Source organism: Odontesthes bonariensis, chromosome 24 (genome assembly GCF_027942865.1).
Source record: "Odontesthes bonariensis isolate fOdoBon6 chromosome 24, fOdoBon6.hap1, whole genome shotgun sequence".
In the NCBI taxonomy this organism is placed as follows: domain Eukaryota; kingdom Metazoa; phylum Chordata; class Actinopteri; order Atheriniformes; family Atherinopsidae; genus Odontesthes; species Odontesthes bonariensis.
In genome coordinates this window covers 16,120,029-16,136,028 of record NC_134529.1, presented here as the reverse complement: position 1 = coordinate 16,136,028, position 16,000 = coordinate 16,120,029, and the positions used below count along the sequence as shown (strand labels likewise).

The following is a 16,000-nucleotide window of genomic DNA, read 5'->3' as shown; positions in this document are numbered from 1 at the left end:
ATCATTCTACTTCTGCATTCACAGCCAATCAGAGGACGGTTTGCTGCTGCAGCTTTTTTTGACTTCAAAGGTCTGGTTCCAGGACGCGTGAGCAAAGAGGAAAACCCTGGATAAATACTGTCTTTATTTATCGTCCAAAAACGATTTATAAAAAGTGTAGTTACTGAAATCTAGTTTTCTTTGGACAAGAAAACAAATAAATGGTAAGTGTGCACGTGTTTATTCTGTTTATTTTCATTTTTATGTCCGCATCTTTTCCATGGCATCAGGGCACGTTACTTTTGATGACCCATGCAGCTTTTTCCACTGCGGTACCCACACTGCTCAGTAAGGACATGGCAGTCGGTGGTTTTTAACTCTTTTAACTTAGTTCACTATTGACTTTCTAGTGTGCTTATATAGTGTTTTTTATTTTATTTTATTGAGCGGGCACTAAGTCAACTGACTTCCTGAACATCGGTAACCAGAATACAGAAGTCCAATTTTGTATCACATTGAGTCATTTTCTTTAGGGTTTTGCTGCTGATGGTTTTGCTGCTGATGGTTTTTTGGATCATATTAAGGATTTTGATTTCAATTAAAAACAGCCATAAATACTGTCGTTCAGCTCGACTGAAACTGAGTAACACATGAATATAAACTACAGCATAAACCACCTTCAGTTGAGTTTATTTGCATTCAGCAATCCTGTGAAATGATGGAATGACATTCATTAAAGAACATAGCGTATATAAAAAAACAGTATTTAATAAAGGTTTCCATTTAAAAAGCATATGTTTTGATTGCTGTTGTCCAGCTTGAGTTACCATGTTATGTCTTTGCAATAGTTTCAGGCACAATGTCATTAGAATTTTATTGGAATGTGAGATTAATCTCCCCCTTAAGACTTCTGTCATGTTTTGTTTTTTTGTCGTTTACCTCGTAGCTGGATGTGATGTGATTTTTGCATTGCTTCAGGTGTAAAGGATGTGACTCCGCTCTGTGTTGCCCTCCCACCAAGTCGGTCAGCAGAAAGACGAGCTTTGCAGTTGTCAGCCGGCGCAGGGAACGTTCTCTCCAATGTCTTTAGCAGAGGATATTCTCGATGTGTTACGCATGGTCCTGGAGTACTTTGGAGTGGCTCCAGATATGGTAGGTTGCACAAACTAATTTCTGTCCTAATTGTTTCAAATGCTTGAGACCAAAAAAAATAAAAAATGGAGTGTTGTCACTTTTTAGCAGTCACCTGACAGAGTGGATTTCATCACTCTTGAGGTCATGTTGACATTTTGTGTGTTTTTAATCTCATCTGTAGCTGGTTCCCGTGTGGGATAGTCAGCTGTGTGGTCAGTATCGCAGCGTTGTGCGAATGATTGGGACAAATCTCCCACTGAACCCCACCCCACGTGTCCACTTCCAGGTATTGTGCAGCCTTTTCAAACGCTTATTTTGAAGTTGCAAGTTTGTTTTTTGCCTGATTAAACATATGAAATATGCGTTGCACTGCCAACAAAGGATTGAACCCCACTCAAATCATACCAGTGCTTTATGTTCCCTCGAGCAGAAGTGTTGTTTGTCTGCTGATTGCTAATATGTGTAACACATTTATTCTGTCAGTCTTTTTTCTATTCTTACACATGTGCCATCTGTTACTATACATATATTTGGTCATGCAGTCAGCGCCTCGGTGTGTAATCCCCTGATGTCCATGTTCTTTCCTCAGATCCCCCTGGTAACATATAGGGCCCGCGGATATGTTGAAAGCTCAGACACACCAGCCATCCCCTCATTCGCGGACGTCATGTGGGTGTTTGATGACGAGGGCGACAGCTTTGCCAAAACCAGGCAAGAAACACAGACACTTTGGAGTTGTTGTTGTTGTTTTTTTTAATGTATTAATTTGGTCCTAAAAGTGTGCGTTTGAGAAATTGTGGTGCAACACAGCCGTGCAGGATGCAGTGTGATGTTATCCATTCACGTTGTTGTAGTAACAGGCCTATTCCCTTGGAGGTAGTGGTATACGGGACTAATTGTAGCCCTCGAAGCACCGACTGTATTGATGCCGCAGTACTACTGACAATGTTTCGAAAAGAAACCTTTTAGACAAGTTACTTTTGTGATGGGTTTTTATTTGCTCGATTTGCAAATAAGGACATAACCTACATTGGAGTCTGCTGTGATGAGCCACAAGCAGAATGTCTACAGCATCACATTCCCAAGTTTTTGGATTTACCTTTTCATTGATGGCTGCTTCTTGACAAACGTGCCAGTAGGCTTTGTTATGTAATGGATCCAATTTAAGAGAAAACGGAACATGTACATACAGAGTTCAGTATCAGCGCACCTCTACTCACAAAAAAAAACAAAAAACAGGCTGACGCTTTGAATCTTCCTGCAGCTTTTATTCTAAACTTGTCTCTGAAGAAAAATGTGACAAAAGGCCTGAAATCCTGCACTGCTCACAATATTGGACTGGGTCTCACTTGCGTTATTTGCCAAATACTGGTGCTAAAATTATACTTTTAAAACAATGTGTTAATATTTAATGTGTCATTAAATAAAACAAAGATTTTCTTTTCCATTTAATTTTGTAGAAATATTCAAATTTGTGCTTTCTCTGACAAAATATGGCTTCCTCTTGTCCTACAAACCCTCTCAGAGAACGTTAAAGAAGGCTGTGCACGCAGTTATGTGTTTGAATGTGCAGACAATATGGCTTTTGTAAAGGTTACCGTCATCATCGGCAGTCTCTGTAGTTTGCGTCACATTTAAGCATTAGTTGCATGTCGCTGTGTTGGAATCTTTTCAAGAGAAATGCAGCCATAGTTTTTGAGTGCTCGTTTAACGTCGCTATCAGCTAACAGGGACCTGTTGCTTGTGCAAGTGTGATGTCTCCAAATGGTGGTGTATGGTCGGGTGCTTTTTCTGTTGTATAATATCCAGTTAGGCACACCAAAGAGCAGAAAGCTTTTTAAGAACCCATGTTCTGTCAGCACAAAGTCTGAATAACCCTAAATAACCACAAGATTTCTGTGTGATCTTGATAGGAACCATTTAGCTCCAAAGAAGCAAAACACTGTAAATCGAGATCTGATGAGATACCCAAGACCAGCCCTGAGTCAGTCTCATGGAGGAGGAAGATCCCGCCGACAGAAAACTGATCCAGACGCTCTGAAGAAGATCACGGCGCTGGAGAGTGAACTGCTCAAACTGCAAGCTCAGATCGCCATGATTGTAACTGCTGCTCCACCCTCGGGTACGCATTTGTGCTTTGTCTCGATTTCAAAACACGCCCGTTCATCTCAGCAAAATGCCAGAAAAATATACTCTATTAATTTTCAACCGATTGATTATGTTTCAGCCCGGATTGAATCCCACAACGGCTCAGGGTCGCCTTTGAGGTCCCCTCTTCCAGTTCCCGCTCTCACCTCCACACCCCGCTGTGCTGCTCCCCCTCCACCTCCCCCTCCTCCACCACCCTGCCCAAGCGCCTCCACCGACACATCGTCTGTGTTGGACCTGATCAGACAGCGCAAGAACGTTACCGATAAGGGTCCGCTCGGGCCCCAGAACTCGGGGCTCTGCAGAGGATCAGAAAACAGGGGGATTCCCTCCATGCTGGATGTTCTGAAAGACTTGAATCAAGTGAAATTACGCTCAGTGGAGAGGTATTCTAGATTTATAAAATGTGTCAGTGTTTCTGATCAGGTTTTACTAGCAGCCATGCACTGATATGGTCAGACGGCTTAAGCCTCCCTAACCATTTCCTTAGTGCCGTCGCAGTTAGAACTTATTTTATCTCCTGCAGTTATTTGCTGTATTTTAATTCACTCTTTTCTCATTAGATCACCAGGGGGCTCGCCAGTCAAAAGGAGACGCAGTAAGGGAGGTGCTGCGTTACTTAATGACCCAGCAGCTCTGATTGCTGAGGCTCTGAAGAGAAAGTTTGCTCAGCACCGCCACAACAACTCCTCCGACAAAGAGAATTCAATAGAACTCTCCCCTTTCGGCAGTCCAGAGGCTCCTCAGGTTTGTCTCCCATCAACACACACACACACACACACACACACACACACACACACACACACACACACACACACACACACACAACACCTCCCCGACATCCGCAGAGCTGCTAAACCTGATTCTTCTGTTTCAGGTTTCTCTCCACACCAGACGCAGTCAGGGACGCCGCCACTTCTGATCTGGTTCTGAACGGTGACTTTTAACTCCCAGGGGGACACACCAAGTCACGCTTGATAGATTACTGATTTCTGCAGCTACGGACTTAACGTTTCGTTTCCTTGTTTTCTGCTCCAGCCTTCTTTTGAGAGAGTTTCTCTCACAATGGACAAAATGTTTGTGTCTTTTAAGTGTCGCAGATGGGATTTTGAATGAATAATTTTGTCAAAGCAGTCACTGTAAACAAGGGTTACGGTACTGGTTTTTGTTTTTTCATTCTTACTTGTTAAAGTGTTCCTCAGTGTTATGTGATATGTTTGTAAAGAACACCTTTAAAGGAAATAATGTGATGATGTAACTCAGCCGATGTGCACTGTAGCTTCTACCCACCTGCAACAACGTTTCTAAGATAACTTTGTGAGGCCCTTATATTTACCTCAGCCAAGTCATGTGAATGGCAGTGGGATTTTAGATTGACATATTTCTATTCTATGCAATTTTATAAGTTTTATTTCATTAAAGAGTCAAATTGCACTGATCATTTGTTCATTTTGGCCATTACTTCCTTTTGTGTCCAAATCCAGTCGTTTGCACATGTGCATATTGGTGCCTTTATATCACAGTGTGAGATGATCAGGTTGAGACCTTTGCAAGGACCCCTAACCAGGTGAAAATAATTAGACTGAAAGGAATATACAGTCTCTTTATGTTGTTTTGGCCCAAGGATTTCACATATATTTTACTGAATTCACGTTCATTTATTCTATCTTGTGGGGTGAAAAAAGGTTTTCATTTTTGAGAAACAAACCCGGCTGCACCTGTGTTCATAAGCTAAACGTCATCCCCTTTGGTCTTCTTAACGTGAGCCCACTAATGTTGAAAATGAATTTACCCTTTACCTTTTTCCTTTATTTAATGTGAAGTTGCAACTTGTTGATGGTACTGATTCTAATTTTTCAACATAGCCATATTCTTCCTGACCAGATTTCCACCTCTTCCCTGTGCTCTGTATCAAAAGTTTCTCTCTTCTCACTGCAGAAACACATTCAGAGTTTAATATTCTACACCTGGGGGCTGAGACGGTCTTAGAAGGCTGCTGACTTTTGTTCCCGCAATTCACTTGTATTTAATGTGATGTAGCTAAGGCATTGCCCGCTCTTAAGAACAAAAACTGAGGAATTCACGGACTTGCTTTATGATTACAGTTGCCTTCTGTGGGAAAGGTTAACCTTTGACATCCTCAGATCAGATTCCATAAAACACCAAGGTGCCACAAATGGAGACGACAGCAGCTCTCCTCAGGACTGGATGATGGGCCCGAGAAGGGTTTTCAGCAAACATTTGCAGGTACAGATTTCTGAGCATGACAACAAAACTAGCTTAATTTGAGTGTCTCAGGTGTGTAGAACTTAGTAGTTCAATAATCATGTTTGTCTTCATTCAACAGCTTTGATGAAATCTCGTGAATGTTCTTAATTGTCATTAAGTGTGTCTTTCTTTCAGAGGCTTCAAACTTTGTGCAAAAGTGTTTTGTAACATTCTGAAATGTGTCCGCTTATTTAAATAGTAATGTATTTATTTTTACGTTTTTGATGTAAAGTGAAGAGGAATGATACCATTAATCCTAATAATAGGTGAAACTCTGTTTCTGTCAGGTGCTGGGGGCTGCTACAGGGTGCCAGAAGAAGTGTTAAGCTATGGAAGCGGCCATGTACTGCGGCAATAGCCTTTGCGTATAAGTTGCTGCAGGGGCTGACAAATAGTGTGTTATATAAACACATTAATAAATGATTTGATTAAGGAGATAGTAAAATTGGCTGAAGCCTTTCCCCAACGGAGTGAGAGAAAAAGAAAGAGAAAGATATATGTATGATCCTACGAGGGATTCTGTGGGGGGTCCTTAGGGAGCGCGGGGTCCTGGTAGATCAGCTCTCTAACATTAGCTTTTCATTTTATGCAGTTGAAGACTATAAATACACAGGTTGTATGTTAAAGGTGAATTTCACACACAATGACTTAAAACTGGGGAGGGACCCAGCTCTTACATAAGGGAGGAAAAAAGATGTGCATATGATTCGTTAAATATATTTTGAAATTTTATTAAAATCAAATAACAACAAATTTCAAGTAATATATTTAATATTTTTAATATTTTAAGTAATATTGCCCAATTTAAGCCAATTGGTGGGGTCCCTGTATTGGGGAAAGACGCATCTCTCAGGTCCAGTACAGGAAGCTAAACAGCTCAGGGATGTAGAAAATGGCGCCGTTGTAAACCTGTGATGCAGCTGCCAGTCTCACATGATGGTAACCAAGGCCCCCTTGAATAAAAGTAGGAGAAATTCATTAATTGATTAATTATTTTACTATTGAAAATGATTGAAAGTGAAATGAACATAATTAATGTGTGAGAGAAATTGTGCCTTCAGCACCTGAAAAAAAAAAGTCCACTTCCATTTGGGTCATGTCATCTTCGTCATTATCAGAAGAGGATGCAGATGTTGTCACAATGCTGCATGGAAAAGAGACATGTTTCCTTTAGTGATTCATGCATAAACTAGTAAAACTATTCATTTCAGTCATTTTACAGCAATTATTTCGGTGAGTAATGAAGTGGAAGCATTACTCTATTACACTATTATCAGTAGTTTTCTTTCATTACACGTCTAAAAATTTGAAAAATTATTTGTTAATGTCTCAATTTTTGTAAGAGACAAAAACAAACTTAAAGTTTAAAATTTTTTGGATTCGATGAAGCAATGTTAACAGAATAGCTTTACATACATATTCCTTCTGTGTGCACTGTATATTAAATAATAAAGATGAAATGTGCTAAATATATTATAAGATATTAAATCCACATTGCAATATATATTCATCTAGGAGGTCCTTCTTGTTCACCGTAAGCGGTCCACTCCATCCTGATTCCACCAGATGATGAGGAAGTTGCAGATTCTGACTCGTTGTGGCTGCATGGATAATAGAAATGATACCCTCAGTAAGTCATGTATGAAGTACTAACTTATTATAATTATGAAATACATGAATATCAATCCCACATTGCATGTTTATAATGTATGTTATATATTTACTCCTGAATCCTGTTCATCACTCCACTCCATTTCTTCCTCGCCATTCTAGAAGAGAAATTCAATGAATACATCCACATAAAAATGAAGAATCCAATATGTATTCAAATGAGTTTTTACCTCACACTTAAAGCTGCATGTTAAGGTATCTTTAATTATTTGACGTCTCCCATCTTGTTCTTTAGGTCTAATATTTTGGGTCATTATTGGCCGAACATTCGGTCTTCCTTTGTTATTTGTCTTTTTTTTCTCCATTCTGCTAAAGACATCCAGTCCTATTTCCTGCACTGTTCTAATAATGTGTAATAACACAATTTTATTTTCACCACTGCCTTGGTTAAACAAAAGGTTTTTTAAGTGATCAAAAAGTTATGAAGATAGACGGAAGGCTAAAAAAGACATTTTGTTAACAAAGAACATAGCCAAGTGTGTACACTTAAGAGTGGATGAGACAAGTGCTAACAGTCACGTCTCCGTCCATGTGGCTTCAAACAACATTTGTGGCATCAATCCAATCTTTTGCAATCCTAAACTATAGTTACACGTACAGCAACTGAAATGTGGTCATAGCCAGTAGATTAAGTGCTGAAATGAGTTAAAGTAGCCTTTTTCCAAACGAAACAACATTCCAAAACTTGGGCAGCCCAACGACAATCCTCCGAGAGCTCCTGGATAACCACTCTTGCTAATGCTAACAAGTCTAGCATTCCCAAAGTTTCCCAAAGTCTGACTGACCCGGTTCATTAGAATAAATGTACACAGATTTAACCTAATACCGTGAAAGGTATATTCATTCATTCATTAAAATGATTAAACTCACGTTATTATTTTGCGCAGACATCTGGTGTTGCACGTATTGTTCTCACGTGTGTTTCAATTCACTCTTTACGACAACGTGGTTTCTGCTCGTTGCAGGTACGACAACAACCGGAAAGCGGTAGGGACAGTAGGAAAGAATCCTATCGTTCCCTTTTCTTTTAAACAAAATAAACAACAGTGAAGGAAAACGATTTTCCTTTTCTCTCTCTCTATTCTTCTCAAATTAAATGATAGCAGAATATCTTTGTGTCAACTCCGTAAACACTGTTCGTATTCACAAATACAAGACAATAGAATAGAATAGCCTTTATTGTCATTATATATATACAGTGCATACATATAGCGAAAATCCGATGCCACTCCTGCTGGTGCAAATATCCAAAAAATAGAAAATACAACAAAAATAAATAAAATAACATCCTCTTGATATAAAGTGCAAACTTACCCATAGCTTTCAAACAGCTAAATTATACTCTCTACTCATTGCAGGTACAACAACAACTGAACATGTGCGGTGCCTGAACTAATGCAGCCTGTGTGTACACAACAAAGACTTTTTTTTTTACTTTAATTGACAGGTCAGTGGAGAGCGACGGTAACGAGAGTACCTTTCTGATGAAAGATCTTTCAAATCCAGTGTTTTTAAATAACACAATGAAAAGTAAATAACCGTTACTCATTTTTCTAACTAACTTTCAACAATATGTCACAATAAGTAATTCCAACAAGCTGATGAAACAATATTCAACGTGTTCTCAACTGAGGTACAAAATAAAGAAAAAAAAAACACACACACCTGTTTTCTTCATGTTTTCCTCAAACTCCTGGGCTGGACTTTGAATTATTCCTATTGATTTATCTATATGTTGGTCCAACATATCAACAAAGATGTGATAGTTTGCTGTGATCTAAAGCTGCTTCTCCTTTTGCTGTTTGCAGTAAATGGTTGCTCAAGGCTCTAGTTCCTTATCATTAAACATTATACAATTCCATTTCCTCTTCCATCCTTTGCAAAATGCAAAACTGTCCCATCTACTTTGCATTAAAGCAGATTGCAGTACAATGGCAGCATTACATTGGGACAGCAACAATTAGTATCTGTATTTTATTCACTAATGGTTTGAGTAAGCCTCATGGTAGAAGTATCAGCATAAGAAAAAGTAGTGGCATGACGTATAGCATTATTTAAGTAATCAGAGGGGTTGAGATCAGAGACAAGCTGTCAGGGCCCTCAAGGCCCTCAGAAAGGACCAGATGCATTCTCAAAATTATTTCTAAAATGTTTGCGCGCCTCCACTTCAGAAAATAGCACCTCTATCTCGCTTTCTGTGACGTTCTTCTTTTTTCCCTTCTTTCTCATTCTTTTTTCTTTATTTTCTGATCGTACAGAGAGAGGAATCACAGGTGCAGGGCTCATTTACATATGATTTGCATATTTCAGTAGGGATGTGGACAGGGAGGGTCCGAGTACTCCAACATGTGCGCTGTACAAAGGAAATGTGCTTGGGTTCATGCGATTCATACATCCGGATATTTTTGTGCGTAGGAGGGTTTCTGGGTTTGAGCGTACGCCATGTTTCAGTAGGAAATCCACGCAAGTCTTTGTACATGAGGCCCCAGATGTTTAGTCTGTATCTTTTACTGATGGTTATACTGTTTAACTGCAAGAAATTGCAGGATTTTTCAGTCATTTTAGAGGCTGTTAAGACAAATATTAGATACAGATGTCACCACACAAGCTCCATATGATGAGGATCTAAAGTACAATGACTTAGAGACTGCTTTTAAATAAAAAAAGTAAAGACACAAGCATTTACATATTTCATCCTTGTATTTTATGTAGGTTTTGACAATATAATATGACATGAGAATAGAATATTATGTTATGATAAACAATCATCACCAAAGTATCTGTATCAAGTGAAATGTTGAAAATGGTCACAAATGATTGTAAACATGACACTGTATTCTTTTTCTGTTTATTCTATCGGTGCTACATGTGGCTTTCATTTGCTTATTTTTGGCTGGTACATTAGTTTCCACCAGAACTATGACATTTGTAGCTTTTAGCCATAGTGATGGGAATGCTCTTCATGATAAAGCTCTTTGAGGAAAGTAGAGTGTTTTTCAATGAGGTCTTCCTCCTCCTCCTCCTCCTCGTCTCTGAGAAATACTACAAAGGAAAGCAAAATAAGCACGTTCATATGTGATGCCATAAAATTGTGTAAATTGAAAATATGCGGCCACACCACGAGGGGATTCATTGTGTCACTCGGAGCACTTCTTTTGGACAAACTGCATTTGCTTTTGAATTTGTATAAAGTCAATGTGTAGAAATCATCAGAATTTTCTACTGGAGGCTAAATTATGCATCGACAAAAGCACGAAGAGATATTGCTGGTTGTTGGTCAAGATGAATCATTTAAAACGGTGGTAAGTAGTGAGGCTTCCGTGTTTGTTGTTTATGTTTTATATCTTCCTTTACCTTCTAGTCCACCTCCATTGGGGTTTCATCATCTTTGATGAATGATGCAGGTGGTGTCACATTTCTGCAGGGGGAAATATAGATTCAGCCTTCAGCGTAAGTTATGCACACACTCTTCTGTTTAATACCTGAAGGATTTATTTGATTTACTTTATCATATTTCCAGTAATTGTTCATCTGTGTAACTGTTAAGTGAAATAACAGCAGCTCTGTTGTAAATGTGACGGCACTGGTAAAATGTGTGGCTTCATACCTTAGGAAGGGAATATAGTGTATTATATAGGGAAGAATTGAGGGGTGAGCAGATGCTGCTGACTTCTTAAAATAAAAGTGAATTAAAGGTGCGTTTAAATTCATTATTTCAATCTTTATGAAAGGAAGGTAACTGAAACTTTTGCACACATGAAACTTATAAAGTTGAAGACTACACTCATCACTGTCCTGTATAGGCTTGAGTTGACTGGTGTTCTTTAACCTCCCAGGCTAAGACAGTAGTACAAATTAAGCTTAACAATAATACGTATGGGAAACGGCACTCTCCACCACAATTATAAAAGCAACAAAGGATGAAAGAACGCTGTTCCACCCACAACAATTTGAAACTATTCTGGTGGTACACAGTGGCCCAACACATTTCTAAGAAAGTGTAAAAGTCAATCTTTTGATAGCCAATGTTTTTTGGCGTTTGTGTGTCTCTCATTGATTTATTGTTTGAAACCATTCTATCACTTTTGCCTGTGTAAGATAAGCCTGAAGCCCAAAGCTTAATATCCACTTCTATGCAGATGAAACTCCGGTCTTGCATTCGGCTTCAGTGTGTCTCAGATTAAGCCTGTGAGTTCAGGACTTGCGTCCACAGATCCCTTTGAGTTAATAGATATCAATTTTCTTTTTTGGATTAGTTTCTAAGCCAGAATTCCATCAATAGTTAAATTCATTCAATGATGATTTGCTGATTATCCTCATCCTCAATCTCGATTGCACTCAAACTCAGATTTTTTGCTAAATATGCCAATTACATATTAAAGTAAATTATTAATATAGTGGGCAATATTATGGCTTCCTTACATATAGAGCTTATGTTTAGTTTTATAATTACCTGGGCAGGCCTCGTTGATCACCAGAAGCAGTCCACTCCATTTCTTCCTGGCCATACAAGAAAAGAAGAAACATGTAGTACAAACCACATAAAATGGAACATTTGGGATCTTATGCTTAAATTAGCTTTGATTGTGCACTTAGTAATGTTTTTACTGAATAAACCTTACTTCTTGAGAGGACGTTTCAACCTGCGATTCACAACCTGCATTCCTAATTTCGATGGAGATCTGCAAAATCAACAAAAAATTGTGTTACTGAAAAAACTAATATATCAGATACTGGTTATATATCATTACATATTATCATTACACCTGTTGAAACACACATGCACAGGGTCACACACTCATAGATACAGATGCCATATACTGGAGCGGTAGGCAGCCATTCAAAGCCACCAGGGAGCATGGGGGTACGGTGCCTGGCTCAAGGGAACCTCGGCCGTGAAAAGGAGGTGGACTGAAACCCCTCCAGCTGTCCGTTTCACCAATCTTTTTGCGTAGCGAGAGTGGGAATCGAACCGTCAAACTTCCGGTTACTGGACGACCCACTCTAACCACTGAAGCCAGCTGTGTAGTTCTAGTAACGTGCTATTTTGAAGCATTATCCTAAGTATGAACTTCTGACCAAACGGTCTGCCGTCCTTTGTTATTGTCCTATTTGCTCCCATTCTGGTAATGGTTACGAAGTCTACTTCTGGGTCATCCCTGTTGTCTTAACAATGCATTATAACAGTTCTTCTAACAGTGATTAACAATAGTTAAGATGACCAAAAGTATAAACAAAGCGCCCTTCTCATCATTTTCTAAACAAAATGCAACCGAACTGTTTGTCTGAACCAACTGTACCAACCACATACTGGCGTACGATGCTAATGCTAAATGAGCACGTTGACTTCCAAAAAATAAAAATGAGGACATTGACTTCAATCAACTCAGTGCACATGCGTTAAGGTCAAGATTTTACCATAAATGTTTCTACTTATAGTAATTTCAGTGAAAAGTTTAACTTACAACGTTCTTCATGTTCACACGTATCGACATTTTGTCTGCAACGTATCACAAGATTTCAAAATGATGTAATTTACGTCAGAGTCTCACGCATTTTCGTCAAAACTGATTTATTCATACATTTTTATACTAACCCAACTTATTTACGTTATCTTTCCATTTAAAAAAAAAAAAATTTAATTTCTGTAAAGTTGTATACTTAAATCCATAAAACTATAACACATACTTAAACACTTAACAATGCAACTGCATGCTCATATATATTCGTCAAACAGTGAGCCAATCAGCGCTGCGAGTGCATGAACCAATCAGCTTCTGCCTCTCTGTCAGTGGCAGCTGTGAAATGAGAAGAGGCAGTAATAAACTTTGAGACGATTAAACAGTGTTTTACAACACAAGACTTACAAAAAGCCTTTCATATTTCATATTTCACATTTCAGGCTCTTCTAAAATGAATTGAATTGAATCTTGACATCCATTTTGTTCCAGAAATGATCTATACCATCTTCTTTGCTATGTAATCATTTCTCTTTTTTGCTTTTTCCCTTTTTCAGATTTTAACCAAAGCCAAACATTGTATTAGTATTATTTGATTTTTCCTGGGACATGTCCTATTGTATATGAAGCCAGCGATCACTTATGTTGCATACAGATCTGTACAGACACTATTTCAATGCTCACCACTTTCTTTCAATAGTACAGTTTGAATAGATTATAATGGCTGTTTTGCTGTCATTAATACTCCAAAACTATCAGTTAGATATTTGACTTTTTCATCTTTTTGTTTATTAATTTGTTTTTGTTGTTGTTGTTGTTTTGTGTGTGAAAGTTGCTAACATCACTTTAAGGGTTTCAATAAAACACCATCTAATCTTTCTACCTTTGCTTCAGAATATTTCAGAATCAAATATTGCATTTATTTATATATACTTAAAAACAATCTTTATTTCGTTTTAAATTTCTATAAACTGAATGTTTTTCATGATGACTTTTTGGAAACGGTCCAAACCAAAGCTGAAGGTTTTCTGCTTTTATTCTACTAAATACAGTTTTGATACAGTTGACCTTCAAACTTTTAAAATGGGAAAGTTTGATTGTGTCACACTTAATACGTGTAATCCACTGCTACCCAACCAATGGGCAATAGTAAATACAGGCTGTCAAACCAGCAGTAAATTCTCTATGATAGAAAGCTATTATGACAGAAATGTCTGATTCTCAAACAGCTTAACAGTCCCTGTGTACTGGTGATACAAGATTATCGTGTTATCTACTGAAGTGCACAGATTTGTGTTGCTTAACCTACCTGTTTTCTTCAGCCCCTTCCATAGTACTTCAGATTTGCTCTTTTGTCATGCTGGTGCATTTTAGTCCACCTTAGTGAAAGAAATGGTTTCACAAAACTCTCTGGAGTAGATGTCAGTTGGATGAGTTGATTCGTCACAGGTTGTTACAAAGGATGTGCAGGCCACATTTGCCTGTTAAGCTGTTTTCGGTTTCGCTCAAACCCACAAAGGAAACTCTATAGAGATCAAACAGAAAGTTCAGATATGCAAACTGCAGTGAAGTCTTGCACACATCTCAATTTAGGGGAAGGCTTTCGCGTCATCTTCAGCAGAGGTGGGGAGCTCAATCCTGAAAGTAAAATTATATTGTTGGATCTTACGAATCTATAGCATAATCACATTCTATGGACTGTATAATTAAGTTTATTTGAATAAGCTTTTAGTTTTGTAACTATAAAGCAGTTTACACGAACAGTCAAATCTGAATCCACTGATATTTACTGAGTAAACTTAATTTACAGTCATAGTTACATGTCAGGGTGTTTGTTCTTTGCTTATCATAAGAGCTTGAATAAGGGCAACTGGACGTTCCACCTCTCATCCGAAAGGCTTCTTCAATTCTAAGCTAGATGGTGGTTATAAGCTGATGCTTAGCTACTGTAGATGGTGGGGAGTATACTATTATTTAAGCTCTTGTGATTACCATGACTGAGAATCTTCAGCAGCTTATTCTGTGATTGATATGCCGCTTAAAAGATGAAAGTAGAAAAGTTTTGCGAGATCTCGCAAAGGTTTGTCCTTTTAAAAAGAACCATTTATATGAGAACCTTCATTTGGTGAACAGGGAACATATCCAGAAAACTAGATGCATATTTAACAATCTATAGCAACTTTTTATTTCATTAGTTAATGATATTCAAACCTTTTATTGGCAGTCTGAGCTTGTTAAAATGGTTGGTTTCATTTTCTTCTTTTGGTGTAGACAATGGGCCCCAAAATCACAAACCTTTAATTTGCCTGTATGAAGTGAAAAATCTTGTGTACAACATCTTACAGTATCAGTAAGCTGTGTAGATAAAGTTCAGAGCTTTCTAGAAAAAAACAAAACATTTCTTGATCTCGAGAACAGCAGAACTCACACCACATGCCTTGAAATTCTAAGAAATACCCACACAGTTCTTTGCAGTGTGTGCAACAGTGTGCAGATGAGTGTTATCAGCTCCGCTTTAACCTACATCCTGTAAACACCATACACTTTCCATTCCTAGCCTGAGATGTATAAAACATAGTTTATAGTACTGCATGTATAATTTTTATACTATTCTTTTTTAATTTTTTCTGTAATGGTGCTGCTGGAATCTGGATTTCTCTGCACGAACCTCCCAAAGGGATCAATAAAGTTCTATCTGAATCTGAATCTGATCTGTAAAAACACTAGAGATATTGAAAATGAAAGAGATTCCATTTTTATCGATTTTTATTTCTTCATTTTTGGACTTGGTTGTACTTGTGCTTTATAACTAGTATTAAGGAGAAATTCCTGGTCAAATCAACCTATCTAAATGATAGAGAAGTATTTTTTAAGGACTGCGATTCTGGAAAAATTGGCACACTGGCTCCTAGTCATTTCTCATGACCATAATGAGCAATGCTATTTTATTTGTCCCATTTTAAGTTGTTTTTTATTAACTGCCGACCTTTAATGTCTACATTTATTTGGCCAGACATTTTATTCAAAACAATATTTTCTTTTCTATGCTTCTTCATTAATATGACAACAAAATAACTGAATTTATTTAATTTTTCATTAATTTGCACATCGTGATAGCGAATACAAGATTAATGTAACACACTGGATGGTTCCACTCTGGTTCCATTACGTTAAAAAGGTTTTTTGTAAGTACATTTTCTTCCACCAGATGTCAGCATTGCACATATGAAGGTAACATTTTATCACTTTTATCAGTCCATTTTACAAGTATTTTATTTTCTCACTTACTTACTTACTGACAGTGTGTGTGTCAACCACAACATATTAGGAAATACACAAAT

At 37.9% G+C, this 16,000-nt stretch overlaps 1 protein-coding gene and 1 long non-coding RNA gene across 2 annotated transcripts; one reads left to right on the top strand and one right to left on the bottom strand.

Moving 5' to 3' along the window:
* The first annotated feature begins 79 nt into the window (after positions 1-79).
* mtfr2 (mitochondrial fission regulator 2) lies at positions 80-4,674 on the top strand. The gene is made up of 8 exons (XM_075459086.1): positions 80-203; positions 958-1,131; positions 1,295-1,399; positions 1,703-1,824; positions 3,027-3,235; positions 3,341-3,647; positions 3,825-4,008; positions 4,139-4,674. The coding sequence occupies exons 2-8, from the start codon at positions 1,060-1,062 to the stop codon at positions 4,181-4,183; spliced, it is 1,044 nt and encodes a 347-aa protein (XP_075315201.1). The 5' UTR covers positions 80-203; positions 958-1,059; the 3' UTR covers positions 4,184-4,674.
* Positions 4,675-6,298: 1,624 nt separating this feature from the next.
* Positions 6,299-14,203, bottom strand: LOC142375466 (uncharacterized). The gene is made up of 9 exons (XR_012768961.1): positions 13,969-14,203; positions 11,823-11,882; positions 11,654-11,700; positions 10,555-10,618; positions 8,866-10,242; positions 7,254-7,298; positions 7,063-7,130; positions 6,594-6,673; positions 6,299-6,482 (listed from the first exon to the last, which is right to left on the bottom strand). It is a non-coding gene; the product is annotated as an uncharacterized LOC142375466 (long non-coding RNA).
* Between the last annotated feature and the right edge of the window lie 1,797 nt (positions 14,204-16,000).

What these genes read in the sequence shown, in the direction of transcription:
- mtfr2 (XM_075459086.1), top strand. Translation starts at nt 1,060, where the DNA reads ATGTCTTTAGCAGAGGATATTCTCGATGTGTTACGCATGGTCCTGGAG. An exon ending in AACTGCTGCTCCACCCTCGG is followed by an intron (nt 3,236 to 3,340) that starts GTACGCATTTGT and finishes ATTATGTTTCAG; the next exon opens with CCCGGATTGAATCCCACAAC. An exon ending in GCAGTCCAGAGGCTCCTCAG is followed by an intron (nt 4,009 to 4,138) that starts GTTTGTCTCCCA and finishes CTTCTGTTTCAG; the next exon opens with GTTTCTCTCCACACCAGACG.